At 46.1% G+C, this 25,911-nt stretch overlaps 1 protein-coding gene across 7 annotated transcripts in view; it reads left to right on the plus strand.

The window, feature by feature from the left end:
• LOC144499506 (dedicator of cytokinesis protein 9-like) overlaps positions 1 to 25,709 on the plus strand; it is a 359,791-nt gene extending 334,082 nt beyond the window's left edge. For all 7 annotated transcript variants that reach the window (XM_078221534.1, XM_078221537.1, XM_078221538.1 and 4 more), the window contains 4 exons: positions 9,375 to 9,565; positions 10,846 to 10,946; positions 13,080 to 13,218; positions 24,137 to 25,709. In XM_078221534.1, the coding sequence (XP_078077660.1) occupies positions 9,375 to 9,565; positions 10,846 to 10,946; positions 13,080 to 13,218; positions 24,137 to 24,265 (560 nt within the window). In that variant the 3' untranslated portion in view covers positions 24,266 to 25,709. The remainder of the gene's footprint in view (positions 1 to 9,374; positions 9,566 to 10,845; positions 10,947 to 13,079; positions 13,219 to 24,136) is intronic.
• The last annotated feature ends 202 nt before the right edge of the window (positions 25,710 to 25,911 follow it).

Genomic DNA, 25,911 nt, shown 5'->3' on the forward strand with positions numbered 1-25,911 from the left:
TCCAAGATCGCTGCCCTCTTCCAATCCTGGCTTCCTGAACATTCCCAATTTTATTTCCTGCTTCATCATTGGGCAGACGTCCCTTCAGTTACCTGGGCCCCAGGCTCTGGAATTCCTTCCAAAACCTTTCCACCTCTCCTCCTTGATTAGATTTGATTTGATTTATTATTGTCACGTATTGGGATACAGTGAAAACTATTGTTTCTTGCGCGCTATACAGACAAAGCAGACCGGTCATAGAGAAGGAAAGGAGAGAGTGTAGTGTTACAGTCATAGCTAGGGTGTAGAGAAAGATCAACATAGTGCGAGGGAGGTCTATTCAGAAGTTTGATGGCAACAGGGAAGGAGCTGATTGTGAGTTGGTTGGTACGTATCCTCAGACTTCTGTATCTTTCTCCCGGTGGAAGAAAGTATGTCCGGGGTGTGTGGGGTCTTTGATTATGCTGGCTGCTTTTCCAAGGCAGCGGGAAGTGTAGACGGAGTCAATGGGTGGGAGGCTGGTTTGCGTGATGGATTGGGCTACATCCATGACCCTTTGCAGTTTCTTGCGGTCTTAGTCAGAGCAGGAGTCATACCAAGCTGTGATACAACCAGAAAGAATGCTTTCTATGATGCTTCTATAGAGGTTGGTGAGAGTCATAGCTGATATGCCAAATTTCCTCAGTCCTCTGAGAAAGTGGAGGCGTTGGTGGGCTTTCTTAACTATAGCGTCCGCATGGAGGGACTGGGACAGGTTGTTGTTGATCTGAACGCCAAAAAACTTGAAGCTCTCGACTATTTCTACTTCGTCCCCATTGATGTAGACAGGGGCATGCCCTCCATCACATTTCCTGAAGTCGATGACTATCTCCTTCGTTTTGTTGACATTGAGGGAGAGATTATTGTCGTTGCACCAGTTCACCAGATTCTCTATCTCTTTCCTGTACTCTGTCTACACAATAGACACAATATGAGCATAATAAAATCCAAGTTTTTGGCCATCTTCTTCTGTGACAATACGATGGAGGGTGAAATGTGAATCCCACCGACCATTTTGAAATAGCCAGTTAGCCCCCGATTGAGTTTGTTAACAGTGCAATTGTGCACAATTCTTTGCTGCCCACTCCATTTTCCGGGTACCTGGTGGGAAAATGTTTGCGAGTAATTTACGCCAGCTGTGACAAGTTGGGTGAAAAGGCTTGCCAACGGAACCATGGATGCCAGGAGCAGCAGAGTCTGCTGCTGAGGGAGACATGTTTGTGGATTTCATTTATTCACTGTTTTGAGATTGCCATGAGAAATAGAGAGAGTGTGAGAGGGGATGGGGATTGGTGCAGGGGGGGGGCCTTCACACCATAATCCCTCTCCTGAGTGATGTCCCAGACCAGACACCCAATTGTCCAAGGAGCCCCCTTCACACTGCCGATTTGATCTGACGAAGGGTCATCTAGACTCTGTTCTCTCTCCACAGATGCTGTCAGACCTCTTGGGTTTTTCCAGCATCTTCTGTTTTAGTTTCAGATTCCAGCATCTGCAGTATTTTGCTTCTGTCTGAGAATTATGAAGATTGATTTGTTTTTATTTATTCAAGGTCTGTGGGCTTCGCTGGCTACACCAGTATTTATTGTCCATCCCTATTTGCCCTTAAGTAGGTGATGGTGAGCCACCATCTTGAACCGCTGCAGTCCATGAGAAGTAGGTACATCCACAGTGCTGTCAGGGAGGGAATTCCAAGATGTTGATCCAGCGACAGTGAAGGAACAGTGATATATTTCCAAGTCAGGATGGTGTGTGGTTTGTAGGAGAACCCTCAGTTGGTGGTGCTCCATGTGTCTGCCGCCCTTTTCCTTCCAGATCGGCGGTCTCCAAACTCCGATCCGGATGTGGCCCGCTGCAGGCCGGATGTGGCCTGCGGGCCGTAGTTTGGAGACCCCCTGTTCTAGATGGGTGACAGTTATGGTGTTTGGAAGGTGCGCTCTAAGGAACCTTGGTGATTTTCTGCATTGCATTTTGTACATGGTGCTTACTGCTGTTACTTGTCGGTGGTGGAGGGAGTGGATGTTTGTGGATGTGGTGCCAATCAAACGGGGCTGCTTTGTCCTGAATTGTGTTGAGCTTCTTGAGTGTTATTGGAGCTGCACCCATCCAGGCGAGTGGGGAGTATTCCATCACACTCCTGACTTAGGTTTTGAAGATGGTGGATGGGCTTTGGGGAGTTACTCTCCACAGGATTTCCAGCCTCTGACCTGCTCTGTAGCCACAGTATCTTAGAAACCCTACAGCACAGAGAGAGGCCATTCGGCCCATCGAGTCTGCACCGACCACAATTCCAAACAGGCCCTATCCCCATATCCCTACATATTTACCCATCAATCCCTCTAACCTACGCATCCCAGGACACTAAGGGCAATTTTAGCATGGCCAATCAACCTAACCCGCACATCTATGGCTAGTCCAGTTGAGTTTCTGGTTAATGGTACCCCCTCCCCCCCTCTCCCAGGATATCGATAGTGGGGGATTCAGTCATGGTAATGCCATTGAATGTCAAGCAGCAATGGTTAGATCCTCTATTGTTGGATTGCCTGGCACTTGTGTGGCACAAATTCTACATGGCATTTGTCAGCCTAAGCCAGGATATTGTCCAGGTCTTGCTGCACTTGGACATGCACTGCTTCAGTATCTGAGGAGTCATGAATGATACTAAACGTTGTGCATGAGCTGGAGATGTTGGTGTTGGACTGGGGGTGGGCACAGTAAGAAGTCTCACAACGTCAGGTTAAAGTCCACCAGGTTTATTTGGAACCACGAGCTTTTGGAGCGTTGCTCCTTCACCAGGTTGCACGTCGTGCCGTCATCAGCGAACATCCCCACTTCTGACCTTACGATGGAAGGAAGGTCACTGATGAAGCAGCTGAAGATGGATGAGCCGAGGGCACTACCTGAGGGACTCCTGCAGTGATGTCCTGGGACTGAGATAATTGACCTCCAACCATCACAAGCACCTTCCTTTGTGCCAGGTGTGACTCCTGGGCACAATGGACAGGTTTTTCCCCGAATCCTATTGACCGCAGCTTTGCTGGGGCCTCCTGGATGCCACACTCTGTTAAATGCTGCCTTGATGTCAAGTGCAGTCACTCTCGCCCTCACTGTGATGTGATATTATAAACCAGGAGAGTCTGTCTGAAGGAATCGGTATTAGTTACTGGGGAATTGGGAGGTAATCAGAAAAGATATTTGCAATTTGTTTAATCTCGACGTCAATTGGGAACAGGCAATAAATGTTGACCTTGCCAGTGACACCCACTTCCCCAGAATGAGTAAAAATAACTCCAAGAGACTGTTCCTTATCGAGCGCAGATATCAAGTTAAAGCCTCGGATCATGAAAAGTGAGAATTGCATTTATATAGCACCTTTCGTCACCTCAGAATGTCCGAAAGGACTTTCCAATCGGTGCAGTATTTTTGAAGTATTCACGTTTGCAATGTAGGAAGAAGATAATCTGTGCACCAAACAACCTTTCCCAATCACGCGTTGCAGGTGGGTAATTAAAGTAGGCTTTCCATAGTCCAAATCTGGTGTTGCTATGGAACGGTGCCAGTTGATGATCTTGGCTTTACCTTCCACACAAACCTCACGTAACAAATGCTGTGACTGGCGTTGTAAACATTATTTGATAACTCCCTGTAAAAAAAAATCTTCACTCGATTTAATAGTCACTGTATTAAAATTAAATCTAATTATTTTGTGTGTGTGTATTTATCAGTTTCCACTTACTGTCATAATTCACTGGTTGCATGTGCTGTTCACCTCTAGATTTGATTAATCCAAAGTCCCATCTGTGCCCCATCTCCCATTCTTTGTAAACTATAACCTGGCTGCTCTCGGGTTGCGTAATGCAAAGTTCCACCGTCTCAATGCTGCGATTATCCCACATTGGCTCCCCACCCCATTAAATTAATATTAAATTGACATTAGCATTAATTATTCGCATCTTGGGTGGCACATTGGTGAGCACTGCTGCCTCAGCACCAGGGATCGATTCCCAGCTTGGGTCACTGTCTGTGTGGAGTCTGCACGTTCTCCCCTTGTCTGCATAAGTTTCCTCCCACAATCCAAAGACGCGCTGGGCGGCACGGTAGCACAGTGGTTAGCACTGCTGCTTCACAGCTCCAGGGAGCTGGGTTCGATTCCCGGCTTGGGTCACTGTCTGTGTGGAGTCTGCACGTTCTCCCCTTGTCTGCATAAGTTTCCTCCCACAATCCAAAGACGCGCTGGGCGGCACGGTAGCACAGTGGTTAGCACTGCTGCTTCACAGCTCCAGGGAGCTGGGTTCGATTCCCGGCTTGGGTCACTGTCTGTGTGGAGTTTGCACATTCTCCTCGTGTCTGCGTGGGTTTCCTCCGGGTGCTCCGGTTTCCTCCCACAGTCCAAAGATGTGCGGGTTAGGTTAATTGGCCATGCTAAATTGCCCCTTAGTGTCCCGGGATGCATAGGTTAGAGGGATTAGCGGGTAAATATATAGGGATATGGGCATAGGGCCTGGGTGGGATCGTGGTCGGTGCAGACTCGATGGGCCGAGTGGCCTCTTTCTGCACTGTAGGGTTTCTATGATTTCTATGGTTAGGTGTATTGGCCATGCAAAATTCTCCCTCAGTGTGCCCGAACGGGCGCCGGAGTGTGGCGACTAGGGGATTTTCACAGTAACCCTTCATTACAGTGTGAATGTAAGCCTACTTGTGACTAATAAATAAAATTTGCTTTATAGTGGTTGGTGCTGCTGTCTCACAGCACCAGGGACCCGGGTTCAATTCTGGCTTTGAGTCACTGTCTGTGTGGAGTTTGCACATTCTCCCTGTGCCTGTGTGGGTTTCCTCCGGGTGCTCTGGTTTCCTCCCACACTCCAGGTTAGGTGGATTGGCCATGTTAAATTGCCCCTTAGTGTCCGGGGGATTAGCAGGGTAAAAGTGTGGGCTTACGGGGATAGGGCCTGGATGGGATTGTAGTCGGTGCAGCCTCGATGGGCCAAATGGCCTCCTTCTGCACTGTCGGGATTCTATGATTAAATTAACATTCCTGATCTTCCAATTCCTCCATTATCTCATCCACTTTACCAATTGTATCACCCTGATATCTACCAACCTTTCAGTCCCATCTCTTCAATCCCCATTTAAGGGGAGATAGTGGCATTGTGGTAATGTAATAGAATCCCTACAGTGCAGAAGGAGGCCATATGGTCCATCGAGTCTGCACCGACTACAACCCCACCCAGGCCCTATCCCCATAACCCCATGTATTTACCCTATTAATCCCCCTGACAGGAAGGGGCAATTTAGCATGGCTAATCCACCTAACCCGCACATCTTTGGAGTATGGAGGAAACCGGAGCACCCGGAGGAAACTGGAGCACCCGGAGGAGACCCACGCAGACACGGGAGAGAATGTGCAAACTCCACACGGACAGTCACCCAAGGCTGGGAATTGAACCCAGGTCCCTGGAGCTGTGAGGCAGCAGTGCTAACCACTGTGCCATGTGCCTGTTTCTTGCCTAATGAAAAAAGTGATATTGGATCAAGCTCTTCAGAATGAATAAGGCATTTGGGGTCGAGATCAGTGGGAGATCATCTGGTAATGATCATATCAAAGGAAAAAGGGCCGTGAATGTAGTCCAATCCGTCTCGCAAACCAGCCTCCCATCCATTGACTCTGTTTACACTTCCTGCTGTCTCGGAAAAGCAGCCAGCATAATTAAGCACCTCACACATCTCGGACATTCTCTCTTCCACCTTCTTCCATCAGGAAAAAGATACAAAAGTCTGAGGTCATGTACCAACCGACTCAAGATTAGCTTCTTTCCTGCTGCCATCAAACTTTTGAATGGACCGACCTCACAAAAGTTGATCTTTCTCTGCACCCTAGCTATGACTGTAACACTACATTCTACGCGCTCTCCTTTCCTTCTCTATGAACGGTATGCCTTGTCTGTATAGCGCACAAGAAATCATTATTTTCACTGTATACCAATACACGTGACAATAATAAATCAAATCAAAACAAAACAGGAAATATCAAGGGTGAAAATACTCAACTGGAAGAGAGCCTAGTTGTGATTTTATTTTGAGACTCGATCCTCGTGAATGGGACTGGAAGCCGCTTGGTTAGAAAACCATGAATAACCCTTAAGGTGGAAGTAGTTTGGTACAAACCAGGCGTATTTCTGCAGAGGCGAGAAGGGAAATCCCAAGCTAGTGTGCCTTTGGTCATGTGCCGCTTTGTAAAATAGTCTCAAGTACAGGCTAAAGGGGGAAATTGAAAAAGATGTGGGAATTCAACTCTTAAACAAGGCCATAACTGGGCTATTTTGGATGTTGTTAGGCATGCTATTAATCTTGTAGTAGAGAGGTCATAATATTGGATAAGATATCAAATAAAAATAAGGTCTAGTTGGAATGTATTCCAGATGGCCATGGGGAACTGGGATGGAGTTAATGGAAACTGAGTAGTGGCAAGTGCGAATCATAGAAATAATAGAAACCCTACAGTGCAGAAGGAGGCCATTCAGCCCATCGAGTCTGCACCGACCACAATCCCACCCAGGCCTTATCCCCGTAACTCCACGTATTTACCCTGCTAATCCCCTGACACTAGAGTCAATTTAGCATGGCCAGTTAACCTAACCCCCCTTTGGAGCGTGGGAGGAAACCGGAGCACCCGGAGGAAACCCATGCAGACACGGGGAGAACGTGCAAACTCCACACAGACAGTGACCCGAGGCCGGAATTGAACCTGAATCCCTGGCACTGAGAGGCAGCGGTGCTAACCACTGTGCCACCGTGCCGCCCATTTACAGAAGTTTACAGAAGGTGGAGTAGAATAAAATGCTCAGTACAAGTCAGGCAAGACGGGTGTCAGTGGAGACAAATAAAGATCATTGTCATGCCACAGGATGAGTAATCCAAAGCCCAGGATAATCCTTTGAGGACGTGGGTTCAAATCCCAATACAGCAACTGTGGAAGTTCAATTCCATTAATGAAATCTAATTCTATAATCAAGTCACAATGCTGGAATCGAGGTGGTGAATGGTTTTGTTTGAATGTTATTGAAATGGGTTACAGGGAAGAAAATGTTGACCAACCTTTAGCCCCCTTTCCTCTCGAACCTTTAGTCCCATTGGGCTGATTCTTCTGTTGTTGATCATAAATAATCAGTTGCTGGAACCGATTTCGTGATGTGGAGACCATTGTCTGAGTTAACAATTCACAGAGCAAGGTCACAAGAGATTCAGAAGAAAGCATCATAAAATTCAGGTGCCCTGAATGCTCGATCACTTTGCAAATAACTCCCATCCGATGTGCAATACTTTCCTCAAGTTCAACTAGTAACTTGCCCGTTTTTCAGAACTTTCTCCATCTGATGTCTTCAGCGCAAAGGAGTACTCACTGGGAACCCTCACTCCTTATGAATCTTGTGTGTGAATTTTTAGTCTAGATAGGACTCTGTGATCAGGGCAGGCTTGGAGGGCTGAAGGGCTTGTTCCTGTGCTGTACTGTTCTTTGTTCTCCTGTGGCGTCGCCCAGATCTTAGACAGGAATCCTTCTTCCTGGATTTAACCTGATGGGTGGGGTCTTTCCTTGCTCAGCCTTTGAGCTGAAGATGACCGTGTTTATTATCTGGGATGTTTGGTGGGGTTCCGTGGGATATGTAGGTGGCTGTGTGCAGAGGAGTTTGCTATGGATAGGACAGGATAACACAGACGACCGAGTCTTGGATGAGTTGCTGAATTGGGATTTCCTCTGCATTTTTTCTCTGCCTTGCTTTCAAAGGAGACTGCACTTTTTTTGTGCTTTTTATTTATTCATTCATGGGACATGGGAGTCGCTGGCTGGGCCAGCATTTATTGCCCATTCCTACTTGCCCTTGGAGAGCAATTGAGAGTCAACCACATTGCTATGGCTCTGGAGTCACGTGGGCCAGATCAGGTAAGAACAGCAGATTTCCTTCCCTAAAGGACATTAGTGAACCAGATGGGTTTTTCTGACAATCAACAATGGTTTCATGGTCACCAGTAGATTCTTAATTCCAGATATTTTTTGTTGAATTCAAATTTCACCAGTTGCCATGGTGGGATTCAAACCCGGTTCCCCAGCACATTAGCTGAGTTTCTGGATTAATAGTCCAGCGATAATACCACTAGGCCATTAGCTTGCGACGGGTGCTATGATCCTGGGAGAGCTTCTCCCAGAACTGGAGTTTTGAGATCAGAATTCTTAAATGAAGCCTTCAGAATGTCCTTGTGGCGCTTCCTTTGATTGCAGGGAGAGCGCACCCAGACTCAAACCCTCCCGAGAGGATTCACTTTGATATGCGAGTGTCAGGTATTCTGGCTACATGGCCAGCCAACTCCGTGGTGAGAGTTGTAGCAGACGTGCCAAATTTCCTTAGTCTCCTGAGAAAGTATAAGCCTTTCTGTCTCTCTCCCTGTTCCCACTCCTTTAAAATGTCCTCAAAACCCAACTCTTTCAGTAAGTGTTTAGCCATCGATCCTATTGTCTTTTATTGTGGAACATGTTTTTTTTTATTCATTCGTGGGACACGGACGTTGCTGGGCATCATTTATTGCCCATCCCTCATTGTTCTTGAGAAGATGGTGATGAGCTGCTTTCTTGAAACACTGAGACACCTGAATAGCTTGCTAGGCCATTTCAGAGGGCAGTTGAGAGTCGACCGCATATTAAAGGTACGATATACGTGAAAGCAATTATTGTTGAGGGTGATCACGGAGAAATGGTGGTGTAGTGGTAATGTCACCACAGTAGGAATACAGAGGCCCAGGCTGATGTTCTGGGGACAGGGATTCAAATTCAATTAATAAAATCTGGAATTGAAAACTAGTCTCAGTAACAGTGACCATGAAACCATTGTCGGAAAAACCCATCTGGTTTCTTTAGGGAAGGGAATCTGCCATCCTTACTTGGTCTGATTTACATGTGACTCCAGAGCCACAACAATGTGGTTGACTCTTAGCTGCCCTCTGAAATGGCCCAGCGAGACACACAGTTCAAGGGCAATTAGGGATGGGCAACAAATGCTGGATTTCCAACCAGGCCCACATCCCACCAAAGAATAACTTCTCTGCCGTAATTCTCCGATCTCACCCGTGACCGGGATTCTCCGGTCCCGCTGCAGTGTGGAGCTTTGGCTGAGTGCCAATTTCTCCGGCAGCAGCGGTGAGGCATTGGAAGACTGGAGGACTGCGCCCGAGAGTAACTGCATTTGACGTCTCCACTTGGGGAGATAATCCGTCCGCAAACTGAAGTGAAATGCCGTGTTATCCTCATATTCTGCACTGTCCCTGTGGGAGTGTTTCTAACGGAAACGGTGTTTGATCTTTGTCAGCGACGCACTGCTTTCCCTACGTGAAGAAACGCATTCCTGTCATGTACCAACAACACGTCGACCTGAATCCTATCGAGGTGGCGATTGATGAAATGGGAAACAAGGTGACGGAGCTGCAAGCATTGTGCTCCTCCTCCGATGTCGATATGATTAAGCTGCAGCTCAAGCTCCAAGGCAGTGTCATCGTGCAGGTGATTCTCCCGTCTTTAATTATCCATCAATGTACCAGGATAGCGTTCCCATTGTGGGGAGCAAGTGGGAATTTTGTGCTTCAAAATCTGCTGGTTGGTTTACTCAACCATTTACTCATTTTGTTGGGGGACACTGGCCAGTTTCTCAGTAAAGTGGGTATTGTATCGTGCGCAGAAACTTTAACAAGGTGCCATTGCACCTGGCAAAAATGAGCAGAATGAAGGCCCATCCTGAGCCAAGCACAATCGATGGCACCCTGACGTGGCGGGTGCCTGATTTGTGGGCAGGGCCTGATCCACTAGATTCATCGAATCATAGGGCGAGGTATTCCGACCACGCTCGCCCCAAGATTGGAAAACCCCACCTGAGTTCGGTGGAACTCTGAGTGGCCCGTTTTCCGCCTGCCACAGTTCCCGTGGCAAGTGGGACAGGAAGATTCCACGCACGGAATCTCTACAATACAGGAAGAGGCCATTCGACCCATCAAGTATATACTGACTCTCCGACAGAGCATCCCACCTAGCTCCTACCCCCCGGAACCCCACATATTTACCTCGCTAATCCCTGGGGCCATGCTAAATTGCCCCCTCTCGTCCCAGGATGTGAGGGTTAGGAGGAATAGCGGGGTAAATATGTGGGGTTACAGAGATAGGATCTGGATGAGATGCTCTGACAGAGAGTAAGTGCCGATATGATGGGCCAAATGGCCACTTCCTGGACTGTAGGGATTCTATGACCGGAATTCTGCGACTCCGCTGGCAACTGGAATTGAAGTGGGCGGGTTGCGGACAATGTGAAGGCCCATTGACAGTCAAGCGGGAATTCCCAGCTTTTAGACAAGTGCGGCCAGAAAATTCCGCTGTATGATTCTATAATCTTGACAGTGTGGATGTGGAGAGGATGTTTCCTCTAGTGGGAGAATCTAGAACTAGAGGCCACTGTTTAAAATAAGGGGTCGACAATTTGAAACGCAGATGAGTCTTTGGAGCTCTGTTCTTGAAAAAGTGATGGAAGCAGAGTCTTTGAATATTTTGACAACAGATGTCGATAGATCCTTGGTAAGCAAGGGGGTGATAGGTTTTGGGGGGGGTCAGAGGGATGCAGATTTGAGGTTATTATAATATTGGGTATGATATTAAATGGCGGAACAGGCTTGAGGGGCTGAATGGCTTATTGCTCCTTTTTGATATGTTTGTAACCTGTGCATTTTCGAAATTGACCATGTGACTGTTATTGCAGTCACTAAATAATGACCAATATTCTTTGCTTGATCCTATAGGTGAATGCGGGTCCATTAGCATATGCCCGGGCGTTCCTTGAAGAAGCTAATGTGAAAAAGTACCCAGACAACAAATTGAAACAACTGAAGGGAGTGTTTAGGTAATGCTGCCATTCCTCAGCTGTTACAACAGAAGTGGACAAGAGGTTATTTTAGAGTTAGGAGCAGTAGTAAACTATACAGCCCTTCCAGCCTGCCATTAAAATCATGGTTAATCTTGTACCTCAGCTTCACTTTCCCAGTGCCATGAGACCCGTGTCAGTGTAATCCCCAAGTCTGGGTGGCACAGTAGTTAGCACTGCTGCTTCACAGCGCCAGGGACCCGGGTTCAATTCCAGGCTTGGGTCACTGCCTATGTGGACTTTGCACATTCTCTCCGTGTCTGCATGGTGTTTCCTCCGGGTGCTCCGGTTTCCTCCCATTGTCCAAAGATGTGCGGGTTAGGTTGATTGGCCATGCTAAATTGCCCCTTAGCGTCAGGGAGATTAGCAGGGTAAATACGTGGGGTTACGGGGATAAGGCCTGAGTGGGATTGTTGTCAGTGCAGGCTCAATGGGCCGAATGGCCTCTTTCTGCACTGTAGGGATTCTATGGTTGTGAAGAAGTCACCGAGGTTAGGATGCTGTTAATCGCATGCCACAAAGCTTACCTCTCCACTCTAAACTCCACCTGAGAACAGTAACTCATCAGTACCCAGCACACCATTCCTCCACTGAATCTATTAGATACCATTACCTGGTGGGGTGAAAGCATAATTAAGCGGGTCACTGTGGCTAGCCCATTGCACTGGGGGTGTGCTGACACCTGTGATGGTGGTTTGCCCAGGCTGGGGTAGAGTAAAGGCTCAGGGAACCAATGAGGTTAAACTGAGACTTGACTTGATGCAATTTTTCAAAGCCTGGGCCTTTTGACGAAGATGAAGCGTTAGATAAAGCCCGGGAGGGGGTACAATGTCTCATCCTGTCAGCTTGGATCTTGTTTGTTCCTCTCGTGGGGGACCATGAATTGGATTCAATTTGTATTTTTTTTGCATGGAACAAAAATTAAAAAGAAAACCCTTGATTCTGTAAGAATTCAAATATCTGTCTATCCCATCCCTAAATATATTCCACGATGAAGCATCCACAGCCCTCTAGGGGAGAGTTCTAAAGATTCACAACCCTTGGTGTGAAGACATTTCTCCTCATCTCAGTCACAACTGACCAGCCCCTGATCCTGAGACTGTGTCCCCCATGTTCTAGATTCCTCAGCCAGCGGGGACAACCTCTCAGTTGTCCACCCTATCAACAAGATCGCCCCTAATTCATCTAAGCCTCAGACTAAGCCAATTTACTCAGCCTCTCATTTATAGAATCCCTACAGTACAGAAGGAGGCCATTCAGCCCATCGAGTCTGTACTGACCACATCCCACCCAGGCCCTATTCCCGTAACCCCACATATTTACCCTGCTAATCTCTCTGACACTAGAGTCAATTTAACATGGCCAATCAACCTAACCCGTACATCTTTGCACTGTGGGAGGAAACCGGAGCACCCGGAGGAAACCCACGCAGACACGGAGAAAGTCCAAACTTATAGGGGGTTATAGGACAAACCCGCCCCTCAGCCTTGTGAACCTTCGCTGTTCTGCTTCCAATGCAGTGTATCCTTCCTTAAATATTTCGACTCAAGCTGCACACAGTACTCAAGGTGGAATCTCTCCAAAGTCCTGCACAGTTAGAGTCATAGAGGTTTACAGCATGGAAACAGGCTCTTCGGCCCAACTTGTCCATGCCGCCCCTTTTTTAAAACCCCGAAGCCAGTCCCAATTGCCCGCATTGGCCCATATCCCTCTATACCCATCTTACCCATGTAACTGTCTAAATGCTTTTTAAAAGACAAAATTGTACCCGCTTCTGCTACTACCTCTGGCAGCTTGTTCCAGACACTCACCACTCTCTGTGTGAAAAAATTGCCCCTCTGGACACTTTTGTATCTGTCCCCTCTCACTTAAATCTATGCCCTCTAGTTTTAGACTTCCCTACCTTTGGGAAAAGATATTGACTATCTAACTGATCTATGTCCCTCATTATTTTATAGACCTCTATAAGATCACCCCTCAGCCTCCTATGCTCCAGTTGTAGTAAGACATCCTCATTCTTTGTACTCCAATCCCTCTACAATAGAGGCCAGCATGGTATCTGCCATAACTGCAGACTATTGTGCATTGACACGTTGCTTTCTCTGTTCACAGGCAATTTGTTGAGGTTTGTGGACAAGCCTTGATTGTAAACGAGCGTTTGATCAAGGAGGATCAGGTTGAATATCAAGAGGAAATGAAGGCAAACTATCGAGAAATGGTTCGTGAGCTGTCTAACATCATGCATGAACAGGTGAGCAAAACGGGTCTCGTGGCAGCCTCCTGTATCCCTGGAGGATGTATGTTCTACCCAGTGCGTTTGCTTGTTTCCCCAAGGTAATGTTGCCTTAAAATCGAAATTAGAATGATTGGAGATGAAGTACTTGATTGTTGGAAGGTGCTAGCGTGCAGTGTTGGAAGTTACTGGGCTCTGTTCCAAAAGAGAAGCGAATACAAATTAATCAAGATCAAAACAAGATTGCTTCATCACCCATTTGTTCAGCTTCCACACACAAATGGAATATTTGCCTCATCCTGTGAATCATACAGCAGCGAAGGAGGCCATTTGGCCCATCATGCCCCTGCCAGTTCTTTGTAAGAGCTATCCAATTGGTCCCACTATCCCTTGCTCTTTCACCATAACCCTGCAGATTTCTCCTTTGCTTTCAGAAGGAACACCGGGGATACTGGGAGCAATGTTCATAGAGTCAGAGAATCCCTACAGTGCAGAAGGAGCCATTCGGCCCGTCGAGTCTGCACTGACTCTCCAACTGAGCATCTTACTCAGACCCACCCCTGCCCTATCACTGCAACCCCGTGCATTTATCCCGCTAACCCCCCTAACCTACCCATGTTGGGACAATAAGGGGCAATTTAGCATGGCCAATCCACCGAACCTGCACATCTTTGGAATGTGGGAGGAAACTGGAGCACCCAGAGGAAACCCACGCAGACATGGGGAGAACGTGCAAACTCCACACAGACAATGACCCGAGTCTGGAATCGAACCTGGGTCCCTGGTGCTGTGAGGCAGCACTGCTGACCACTCTGCTGCCATACCGCATCTTGGAGCCTTCAGATCTTTCGTTGGCATTTGATGTACCTGTCATTCTTCGAATCCCATTTTCTGACAAAGAAAATTCACTATCTTCTAACCAACCAGATTACACTTCATGTAAGCAGTCCCAGGCAGTGTGCAGCATGCAGGATTACTACAGTATCTTTGTGTTGGAAGTTCCGATACCAGGAGCTGTCTTGGTATCGACTGTACGCAGGTTAATTTTCCCCTTCACTGCTGTGTTTCAATCAAATCTTCTTGATCAATAATGAGTTCAGTTGAACCTGTCTTTTCCTTGTGTGCTTTCCTTTTGAACATGGGGGAGGTAATGGCCCAGTGGTATTATTGCTAGACTATTAATCCAGAAACTCAGCTCATGTTCTGGGAACTCCGGTTCGAATCCTGCCATGGCAGATGGTGGAATTTGAATTCAGTAAAAAATATCTGGAATTAAGAATCTACTGATGACCACGAAACCATTGTCGATTGTCAGAAAAACCCATCTGGTTCGCGAATGTCCTTTAGGGAAGGAAATCTGCCGTCCTTACCTGGTCTGGCCTACATGTGACTCCAGAACCACAGCAGCGTGGTTGAATCTCAACTGCCCTCCAAGGACAACTGGGGATGGGCAATAAATGCTGGCCAGCCAGCGACGCCCTTGTCCCACAAATGAATTTTTAAAAATCGACCTTAATGCACAGAGAGGTCAGGAAAATCTTGACCCAGAATAAATGTGGGTCAGTATACTTTGCAAATCAGTTGCTTTCTGCTTCATAATTCTTGTCTGGGAAGGAATGAATCACAATTTGATTTTAACGTCAAGGTAAGTATTTTATAACTTGGACATATGATGACTCCAAATTGAAGACCTTTCTCGACTTTCTGGAATAAAAGGATGAAATCTTTCACTTACCTCTTGCAAATTGTTCATTTATTCATTCTGTTTCTGTCTAGTAAGAGTTACTGGTGGGGGCGGCATGGTGGCACAGTGGGTTGGCACTGCTGCCTCACAGTGTCAGGGACCCCAGTTTGATTCCTGGCCTCAGGTCGCTGCCTGTGCGGAGTCTGCACGTTCTCCCCGTGTCTGCGTGGGTTTCCTCCGGGTGCTGCAGTTTCCTCCCACAGTCCAAAAGAAATGCTGGTTAGGGTGTATTGGCCATGCTAAATTCTCCCTCCAGTGTGTCCGAACAGGCGTGTGGTGACTCGGGAATTTTCACACCACATAATGTTAGCCAACTTGTGACACTGATAAACTTCAACTTAGAATGTCAAGAGAGGAAAACAAAAGCTGTCCACAGACTCTGCAGTTCAGTTGCCCCGTCCCCAAATCTCTTCAAGTTGTGCATCAGTCAATCTTGGACAGCCATTAAAAAACCAAGACAGTTTGACTCTCCAGGTCCAGATTTCTAACCAGGCTGGGCTGCCAGTATCTGCTGAGCACAGCCCAGTTCTGCTAATTCCACATTACATTCCTTGTGGGAGTCGTTAGGAATTTTTTTACCCCCAGTTTGTTCATCTTATGAGGATCGTTGAGCTGGAGGTTGGTTGTTACTGAATGCTCAGGGAATTGGAAATTGTGTTTGAATGGTAATCCCTGGAGTGGAATTGTTTTCACACCTTGCCAGCAATTACCAAGATCGCTGAATTTGATTCTAAAAATAAACGGGTGGCATGTCTGTATGGACACACGGTGAGGATGTCTGCCTTGCGCTAGAGTCATAGAATCCCTACAGTGCAGAAGGAGGCCATTCGGCCCTTCGAGCTTGCACCAACAACAATCCCACCCAGGCCCTATCCCCATAACCCCACGTATTTACCCTGCAAGTCCCCCTGACACTAAGGTGCAATTTAGCATGGCCAATCCGCCTAATTCGCACATCTTTGAAGTGTGGGAGGAAACCGGAGCACCGGGAGGAAACCCACGTAGACTCTTGGAGAACATGCAAAATGTACACAGTTGCCCAAGGCCAGAATTGAACCCGGGTCCCTGGTGTTGTGAGGCAGCCGTGCTCATCACTGTGCCACTGTGCCCCCGAAACAGATATCAAGCTCTGAATGTTTTTAAAATGTTATCTATGATAAGGGAGTGTCTCAGACTCTTGTGTTTATCTTCTCTTCTGTACTAGGGAATGGCACAGTGGTTAGCATTGCTGTCTCACAGCACCAGGGATCCAGGTGCAATTCCTGGCTTGAGTCACTGTTTGTGCAGAGTCTGCACATTCTCCCCGTGTCTGCGTGGGTTTCCTCCGGGTGCTCTGGTTTCCTCCCACAGTCCGAAAGACGTGCTGGTTAGGTGCATTGGCCATGCTAAATTCTCCCTCGCTGGACCCGAACAGGTGCCAGAGTGTGGCGACTAGCGGGTTTTCACAGTAACTTCATTGCAGTGTTAATGTAAGCCTACTTGTGAGAATAATAAATAAACTTTAAAAAGCTTTAACATTTTAGAAGTTTAAACTTTAAGAATTTAAAATCATTAGAGTTTAAATGTTAGAATCTTTCTGGTGGGGAGGAGGGAATTCTGGGTTTAAGACCTATGCAATTGAAGGCACAGCCACCCTGATGACCAAGTGATGAAATGGGATGGGGGTCAGTAGATGAGCGAATCTTTACAGAGGGTGGGAGGTGGGCATGGAGAGTGTTGGAATAGTCTGAATGGTGAACAGCAGGGTGATATCTTCCAGCTTTCTGCTGCAGAATCGTAGGTAATTTCTTCCTGTATGAAATGCTGAGCATCTTTATTTTCAAGAGTGCAGAAGATTCCCTTTAAAGTGCGCGACCCGCACAGGGTCTGGCCGCAAGCACACAGTAATGTAAAGGTGTGTGCTCTGTGTGGACTCTTGGGTTCCTGTACAGCCCTATAGCTCAGCGGGAGCGTTGTTGGACACCGTTCTTTTTTGAACACATTTACGTTTTCACCAGAATTTTTTTTTATTCATCATGGGCGTCGCCGGCTGACCACCATTTATTGCCTATCCCTAGTTGCCCGAGGGCAGTTGAGATTCAACCACATTGCTGTGGCTCTGGAGTCACATGTAGGCCAGACCGGGTAAGGACGGCAGATTTCCTTCCCTAAAGGACATTAGTGAACCGGATGAGTTTTTCGGACAATCGACAGTGGTTTCATGGTCATCAGTAGATTCTTAATTCCAGATATTTTTTATTGAATTCAAATTCCACCATCTGCCGTGGCAGGATTCGAACCCGGGTCCTCAGAACATTAGCTGAGTTTCTGGATTAATAGTCTAATGATAATACCACCAGGCCATCGCGTCCACACGAATACCAGCGATAATCTCCCCTGGTGTGTTTTGTGATGCACAGTAAGGAGTCTAACACACACAGTGGCAAAGGAATATTGAAGTCTCGGCATCTGTGGGATTGTCCTTTTGCTCTGCTACAGATGTCATGCTGCAACTCGATTTGGTTAAGGGGACAAAGATAGCAGGAATGGAGTTAGTTAAGTTGAAGTGAAAGTTTATTTATTAGTCACAAGTAGTCTTACGTTAACACTGCAATAAAGTTATTGTGAAAGTCCCCTAGTCACCACACTGCAGCACCTGTTCGGGTACACTTAGGGAGAATTTAGCATGGCCAATGCATGTCTTTTGGACTGTGGGAGGAAACCGGAGCGCCCGGAGGAAACCCACACAGACACGGGGGGAGAACGTGCAGACTCCGCACAGACAGTGACCCGAGCCAGGATTTGAACCCGGGTCCCTGGCGCTGTGAGGCAGCTTTTAGTAGTTTGGTAGTTTTTAGGGTTCTATGTCCTAATGCAAATACTGACGTCCTCTGCTTAGCCCCAGCGTATGTAGAAAAAGACTCAGCCAGGTTGTTGACAGAATCAGTTCAGTTAGACAGCAGCATTGGTAGTGGAACAGGTCACAAAGTGTGTGCATCACTTGTCCCAGCTTTCCGAGTCCTGGTTTCTGAAAGTTACTGTTTCAGGAAAAGAATAAAATGGTTTTCAAAACACTCCCTCCCTTCTCCGAATGGGATCGAGTCAAAATTCTGAGTGACGGCTGTGGGAAATTTGGTCATTTATGCCGAAAACCCTACTGCATCCTTTCCAACCGTGAACTGTTTCATGATGTCATTGATCCTCCCAATGAGGACCTGAGATGAGGATTGTTTTCTCTCAGAGAGTCTCTGGAATTCTCTCTCCCAGAAGGTGGTGTCGGCTGGTTACGAAGGCCCTTGTGTTCGAATCCCTCTGTGGCCTCTCTCTTCCCTGACTGTGTGACCTCCTCCAGCCCCACAACCCTCCGAGATCTCTGCGCTCCAACTTAGGCAGCTCGACTATTTTTGATTTTAATCTCCCTGCCACTGGTGGCCGCGGCTCAACTTGCCTTGACCCTGAGCTCTGGAATTCAGTCCCTAAACTCTGTATACAGCTCCTCTCCCCCTTTAAGCTGCTGCTTACTAACTACCGCTTTGACGGGGTCATGTCTCCAAATATCTACTTATGCGGCAGAGTGTTAAATTTTAGAAAGGAAAGAATAATGTGCATTTATGTAGCGCCTTTCACAACCACCGGACATTTTAAAGTGCTTTACAGCCAGCAACTGATGGAATGATGGAAACGTGGCACACACAGCAATAGGATTGTGGCTAGTTAATCCATTTTAGCATATAAATATTGCTCTGGCATCTCTGACAGTGCAGCACTCCCTCAGTACCACACTGGAGTGCTGACCTTGATTTTTGTGCTCAGACGCTGGAGTGGGATTTGAACCCAGGACGTTGTGACTCGGAGGCAAGAGTGCAACCCACTGAGCCACTGCCAACGCTTAATAATCGGGGAGGCAGTGGCATAATGGTATTGTCACTGGACTAGTATGCCAGAGACCCAGGGCAATGCTCTGGGGACCCAGGTTTGAATCCCACCGTGACAGATGGTGAAATTTGAATGCAATAAAAACCGGGAATTAAGAATCTAATGATGACCATCAAACGGTGCGGCACGGTAGCACAGTGGTTAGCACTGCTGCTTCACAGCTCCAGGGTCCCGGGTTCGATTCCCGGCTCGGGTCACTGTCTGTGTGGAGTTTGCACATTCTCCTCGTGTCTGCGTGGGTTTCCTCCGGGTGCTCCGGTTTCCTCCCACAGTCCAAAGATGTGCGGGTTAGGTTGATTGGCCAGGTTAAAAATTGCCCCTTAGAGTCCTGAGATGCGTACGTTGGAGGGATTAGCGGGTAAAATATGTGGGGTAGGGCCTGGGTGGGATTGTGGTCGGTGCAGACTCGATGGGCCGAATGGCCTCCTTCTGCACTGTAGGGATTCTATGATTCTAAACCATAAGACATAGGAGCAGAATTAGACCACTCGGCCCATCGAGTCTGCTCCGCCATTCAATCATGGCTGTTATTTTTTTCATTCTCCTGCAGTTTCCCCATAACCCCTGATCCCCTTATTAATCAAGAACCTATCTATCTCTGTCTTAAAGACACTCAATGTTCTGGCCTCCACAGCCTTCTGCAGCAAAGAGTTCCACAGATTCACCACTCACTGGCTGAAGAAATTCCTCCTCATCTCTGTTTTAAAGGATCATCCCTTTAGCCTGAGGTTGTGCCCTCTGGTTCGAGTTTTTCCTACGAGTGGAAACATCCTCTCCACGTCCACTTTATCCAGGCCTCGCAGTATCCTGTAAGTTTCAATAAGATCCCCCCCCCCCCATCCTTCTAAACTCCAACGAGTACAGACCCAGAGTCCTCAACCATTGTCGATTGTCATAAAAACCCAGCTGGTTTGCTAATGTCCTTTAGGGAAGGAAATCTGCCATCCTTACCCGGTCTGGCTTACATGTGACTCCAGAGCCACAGCAATGCAATTGACTCCCAAATGCCCTCTGAAATGGGAGGCAGTTAGGGATGGGCAATAAATGCTGGCCCAGCCAGCGACACCCACATCCCATAAATGAATTAAAAAAAGACAAAAGTGCAGAACCTTCCCATCCTGTCCGCCACGGGATTCGTAGTGGGCAAAGGTCTGTTGACCTCGGGATTTTCCGGTCTTGGGGCGAGTGCGGCTGGAAAATCCCACCCAACGTGTCTGTTCATTGCTTCTTGAAAGCGCCTCGGGCCATTTTGCCGCACTAAATAAAAATGGGCAGTATGTTCTAGAATCTGCTCAGTTTCCCTGGAAATGAAAGCCAGGCAGTTTCTATAAAGAATATTGCTGGTTTTACTCCTGGGTGAAAGATTGAAGCTCTTACCCTGTTGGGTTCCTTCAGGAAAAGATGTCAGTTCTGGCACTGGATGGTAACCCCTGACCTCTCTGGAAAGCAGTGACTGAATGTTGAGTACAGAATGGTACCGAACTGTAAATCTGCCAAAGATTTGGCATCTGAGGCGAAAGTGGGTGTTGATTTTCCTCCTCCACTTTCTCAAATCCTCTGGCTAGAACCCAAAGGAACAGCAGCCACGCTTGTGAATTCGCAAATACGGAATTTCCCTTCACAGCTGAAGAGAATCAAATCTTCCGACAAGGTTAATGAGAACAGAGCCTTGGTTTTGAAATATCTCTCCGGCACCTGCTTGTGGGAGTCCTTCGGGAAATTTGCATGGAATTTTACAGCACAGAAACAGGCCATTCAACCCAACTGCTGTGTGCTGGTGTTTTATGATCCTCATGAGTCAAACATACATAGAAAAGAGAAGCAGGAGGAGGCCATTCGGCCCTTCGAGCCTGCTCCACCATTCACTTTGATCATGGCTGATCATCCAATTCAATATCTTGATTCCTTTAGCCCCAAGAGCTATGTCTAATTTCCAACCTGGCTTCACCTCACCCTATCGCGGTCTCATCAATTGCAGAATCTTTACTGTAACCCCCCCCCCCCTTGCAATAAAGACAAATATATCATTGACCTTCCTTGCCATAGCTGCAGGTTGACTTATTGGGATTTTTCTTCAAAGATCGTTCAGAATTCCAACATTTAATATTCTCTCACCTTTTAAAAAGAATTCTGCTCGTCTGTTCTTGCTAGAAAACAGATCATTTCACATTTCCCCACGTTGTCCTCCATCTATTTTCCTTTTTTGCAACTCACTTAAGCCATTTGTACCTCTTTGTGTCCTCCTCACAGTTTACATTCCCCCCCTAACTTCATATTGTCAGTGAACTGGATATATTATGCTTAATCTCCTCATCTAAGTTATTGAAGTGGGTTATAAATAGCTGAGGCCCTCGCACAGATACTGTGGGACTCCGGTAGTTTGCACCCTGCCTAGCTGTTTATTCCTACTCTTTGTTTCCTACCCAATCCTCAATCCATGCTGATACATTTACCCTCAAACCTCATGAGTGCTAATTCGGTGTCATAGCCTCTTGTGTGGCACCTTAGCGTGTGCCTTCTCCAAATCTAAATACACCACATCCACTGGTTTCCCCCTCCAGCATCAAATCGATTTGTCAAGCACAGTTTCCCTTTCATAAAACCACATTGATTCTGTCTGGTCTTATTCTAAGTATCCTGTTAACGTGTCCTTAATAATAGATCCTAACATTGTCACCGCAGTTGAAGTTAGGTTGACTGGACCATGCACCCCTGTTTTCTCTCTTGCTCCTGTGCTGAATAGCATGGTTGCATTTGCAACCTCACTGTCTGTTCTAGAATCTAGAGTATTCTGGATGAACACAACCAGTACATCAAATGTTTTTACAACCAGCACTAGGACAATGGGCCATTAAGGCCAGGGGATTTGTCTGCTTTTAGCCACATCAATTTCCCAGTCCTTTTTCTTTCCTAATAATTAATTTATTTTTTGAATTATTGGGGAGCTTGGCAAGTCTAGATATACACAGAACATTTTGTTAATTTCCATGGATTTCTCTATTTGCCGTTATAATTTTTCATTTCTCTGCCTCTCTAAGACACCTGCATTTAATTTTGCCAATTGCTCCTTTTTCATTTATTCATTCATGGAGCATTGATAAATACTCTAGCGATAATACCACTAGCCCATCGCCTCCCCTATTAAAAGCTCTTACGATCAGATTCTAATATCTTTTGCTAGTTTACCCTGGCATTCCTTTCCAATGCACTTTGCCAGTTTCTTGGTTATCCTTTAGCCAGTCTTTTCAAAAAGTTGTTATGTCTCAGCTGTGTTAGGAGTATAAGTAAGCAAATTACCATTTCAACCATGTCATGTCCAGGGACCACTGCTGTAGACCACGCATCTTCCAAGAGGCAGAGAGGGCAGGTCAACCAGAAAGGCTCTCATACATTTTCTAATAGGTAGCAATGGCAGAATCCCAGAAGCAAGATGACCGTATTCTCCATCTTGCCTGGAGATTGTATCTGGGTATAGGACATCTGGAATGGACAGGGTGAAATAATTGGGACATAAAAGGAAAAAAATACTTCTTCATGGCAATGTATCTACTAATCCAAGTCCACTTGCCAACCAATCAAGCTCTCTCTTTTCATGCAGTCTAAATTGTTGTTTTCCCCTTATATCGGTATTCGTGTCCTGATGAGTGCAAGACAAAAAGCTTTGACATGTCTCTTCTTTTTTCAGCAATACTCAAGCTTCTGAATATTGGTCAATAATTGTCTTCCCATCAAAACATAGCAACATCTTTGACTTGTTTGTGGGTTTCCCAATTCCTCTTGTTTTCTTTTTTTGAGCAGATAATGGGGGGAGTTCTCCCTTACCACCCACCACTTGGGGGGGGGGGCGACCAGGCCAAGGTCCATTGACCTCGGGCGGGATTCTCTGGTTTTGGGTTGAGCACAGTCGGAGAATCCCACCCAGCATTTTGATAGTCACTATATGGTCAAAAAATGACTTCATAACAATTGATGTTTAGTGATTTTCTCTTGTCTTGGACTTCAAGGGAAGATCATTCTGTGTTGTAACATTTTGGAATAATTGCCCTGTGGTATCTATCGAGTAATTCAAGGCCAGATTAAGGTTGGCCTAAAATGTAACCGGTACGTTGTATTAAGTACATTCTTTTAGTAGATGTATTAATTCTGAATCCGACATTGCTAACGTAGCTGCAAACGGTGGCACAGTGGTTAGCACTGCTGCATCACAGCGCCAGGGACCCGGGTTCGATTCCCTGTTGGGTCACTGCCTGTGTGGAGCCTGCACGTTCTCCCCATGTCTGCGTGGGTTTCCTCCAGATGCTCCAATTTCCTCCCACTGTCCGAAAGGCGTGCTGGTTAGGTGCATTGGCCATGTTAAATTCTCCCTCAGTGTACCCAAACAGGCACCGGAGTGTGGCGACTAGGGGATTTTCACAATAACTTCATTGCAGTGTTAATGTAACCTACTTTTGACACTAATAAATAAATGAGTGTTGGGGTGCTGCTATGTTGGGGCGGCTTGGTGGCACAGTGGTTCGCATTGCTGCCTCACAACACCAGGGACTCGGGTTCGATTCCCGGCTTGGGTCACTGCCTGTGCGGAGTCTGCACATTCTCCCCTTGTCTGCATGGGTTTCCTCCGGGTGCTCTGGTTTCCTCCCCCACAGTCTGAAGGACGTGCTAGTTAGGTGCATTGACCCGAACAGGAGCCGGCGTGTGGCGACCGGGGGAATTTCACAGTAACTTCATTGCAGTGTTAATGTAAGACTTACTTGTGACTAATAAATAAACTTGAACTTTGAATAGATTTGGGGGGGCGGAATACTTGATTTTTTGGAAAGTCCACTCAATGTTTTTTGTTTCGCTTCCCAAGTTTTTTTGGAAAGGGGAACATGAAGCAGGAGAGATCGTACCTCTCCAACCAGGATATTTAATGATGAGAATGTAACGGTGTGAAACCCAATTTCCTGTATCGGTAATATAAGATTGCTGAATGCTGTGAAAATAAAAACTAACCAGTGTATTTTCTCATTTTCTGTTTCTCTGAATGCTGCCCTCACGTAATGTGCGCAGATTGGATGGTAATATCACTGTTGTGAACTCTGAAATTGCATGACATCAGTGTGTGTGTCTCCAGCATACTGAGACTTAATCTATAAATTGAATTGCGCTTCTCAGACAAAAAAAAAACTTGTGCAAATAAAAGAAACTGCTTCTCTTGCTCACTTGCGCATTTGTGAAAATTCCCCGCTCGGCTCCGCGCTGTTTGGTTTCTAACGCTGTGCTCTTCTTGTTAAGATTTCGCCGGAGGATGATGGAATGAAGATCAACCTTCTGCCTAATTCGTATCACATCTTCAATGCAATCAGCGGAACTCCAACCGGGGCCACCGTTCAGGGAATTTCCAATTCCTCCTCCATGGTTTAAAGGCGCGCAGGGAGAATGTCTTTCATCGGCATACCAAGTCATTCCTGCATGTACTCACTCAGGACACCCTCAAGACCCTTAACAATTGGGATGCGGGAAGGGAATCGGGACTAAGGATAATGAAGCCAGCTAGGTCGTGGAGCCAAAGGAAAATCACGTTTGCACATTTAAAGCTCTGCTTCAGGGAATTGTATTTGAATTTGACCAGGTTCTCTGAGAAGCTTTGCTAGTTTGCATTTAATTGTACAGTTTCTAGAATTCAGTGTTGGAATCGGGTCCATTTGCTTTGCTATAAAAGCCTATCTTAAAAAAATATAGACTTTGTATGTTTAATATATTGGAAAACGGGGAAATAATGTTAGCATCAATATTTTTGCTGTCGGTTTACACTTATCTAATACCTTGTATATAGTTATTAAAGATGATAAAATGAGGGGTGGCATAAGGAAGATATATTTCAGATAGGATATATGTCAAACAAAGCAGCAACATTTGAACTTAATGTGTCCATTTAATTAAAAGAGCAATGGTTGAGTATTATAAATTCTATGCTGGTTTACATGGGTTTATATAATAATGGGCTGAATTGTATCACCTTCAGATTCGAATCAAATTCAAACCGTCTTGTGTTCCATGTGAAGATACTTATGCATGCGGCTTTCTCATTTTTCCACAGCTGGATTTAGCCCTGGTAGTGACGCTGGTAAACTGTCACGATGCATTAGTGAGCCTGAATGTGAAGTGCATTTGTAATTATCCAGCCGTACAATAATTATCTGTGCTCGGGCAGTCTGATCAGCAAGTGCGTGTAGCTCGCTGCACCCCCGACGAGTTTGTAGTACGGTATTTTCAAGATGTGCAATGTTGAATAATGTAGAAATCTCACCAGAGACCAGCTTTATAGCCTTGACTTTGATTTAAAAAGAGAGAGAGAGAGCATTGGTGAGGGAATAGGGGACTGGTGTACCTTGCATTCCCCCACAATGCATACAGTATATTTTCACAAATGTGCTCTGTTTATATTCCTGTACATAATTGAGTACAATATTGCTCATAAGCATTATCCCAGATGTAAACAGTCTTTGTTACATTTTGATTTATAGAATGTTACATAGCGAGCATCCTTTTGTTTTTGCCAAAGTGATGGGATATTATCAGCAATCATTTATAACCTTTTTTTTTGGTTGGGGAGGGGTGGGGGCGTGCTTTAATTTAAATCATTTTCCCATCGGATTTGTTTTGAAAAGCTTCATGAAATTTTATATTTTGGGGGAAAGTCGAGGTTTTTAATATTATTTAAACTGGAACTGTGGTTCTGCTGTTTGTAAATTTAAACGTGTTCCTCTTGTACAACTGTAATAAGTTCTGCTCATTTGTTCCTCTGCGGTTATGTTTTGTAAATGTGTGACCTCCAGCTTGTCCGATAAAAGCAGTTTTCAAAGTTTTTTTCTAATTTCGTTGTTTGCAGTTTTCAGATTTATTTTTTCACTCCTTCACTGTTGAACGATTTAAGTTATTGGTGGGAGAAATCTCAATTTGGCAGAGAGTGGCTAATGCTGGAAATGGGGCAATCACATCAAATCGTAGACTATTTTCTGATTGGGGAGAGAGTTCGGAAATCGGAAGCGCAAAGGGACTTGGGAGTC

This window comes from Mustelus asterias, chromosome 10 (assembly GCF_964213995.1).
Source record: "Mustelus asterias chromosome 10, sMusAst1.hap1.1, whole genome shotgun sequence".
NCBI lineage: Eukaryota > Metazoa > Chordata > Chondrichthyes > Carcharhiniformes > Triakidae > Mustelus > Mustelus asterias.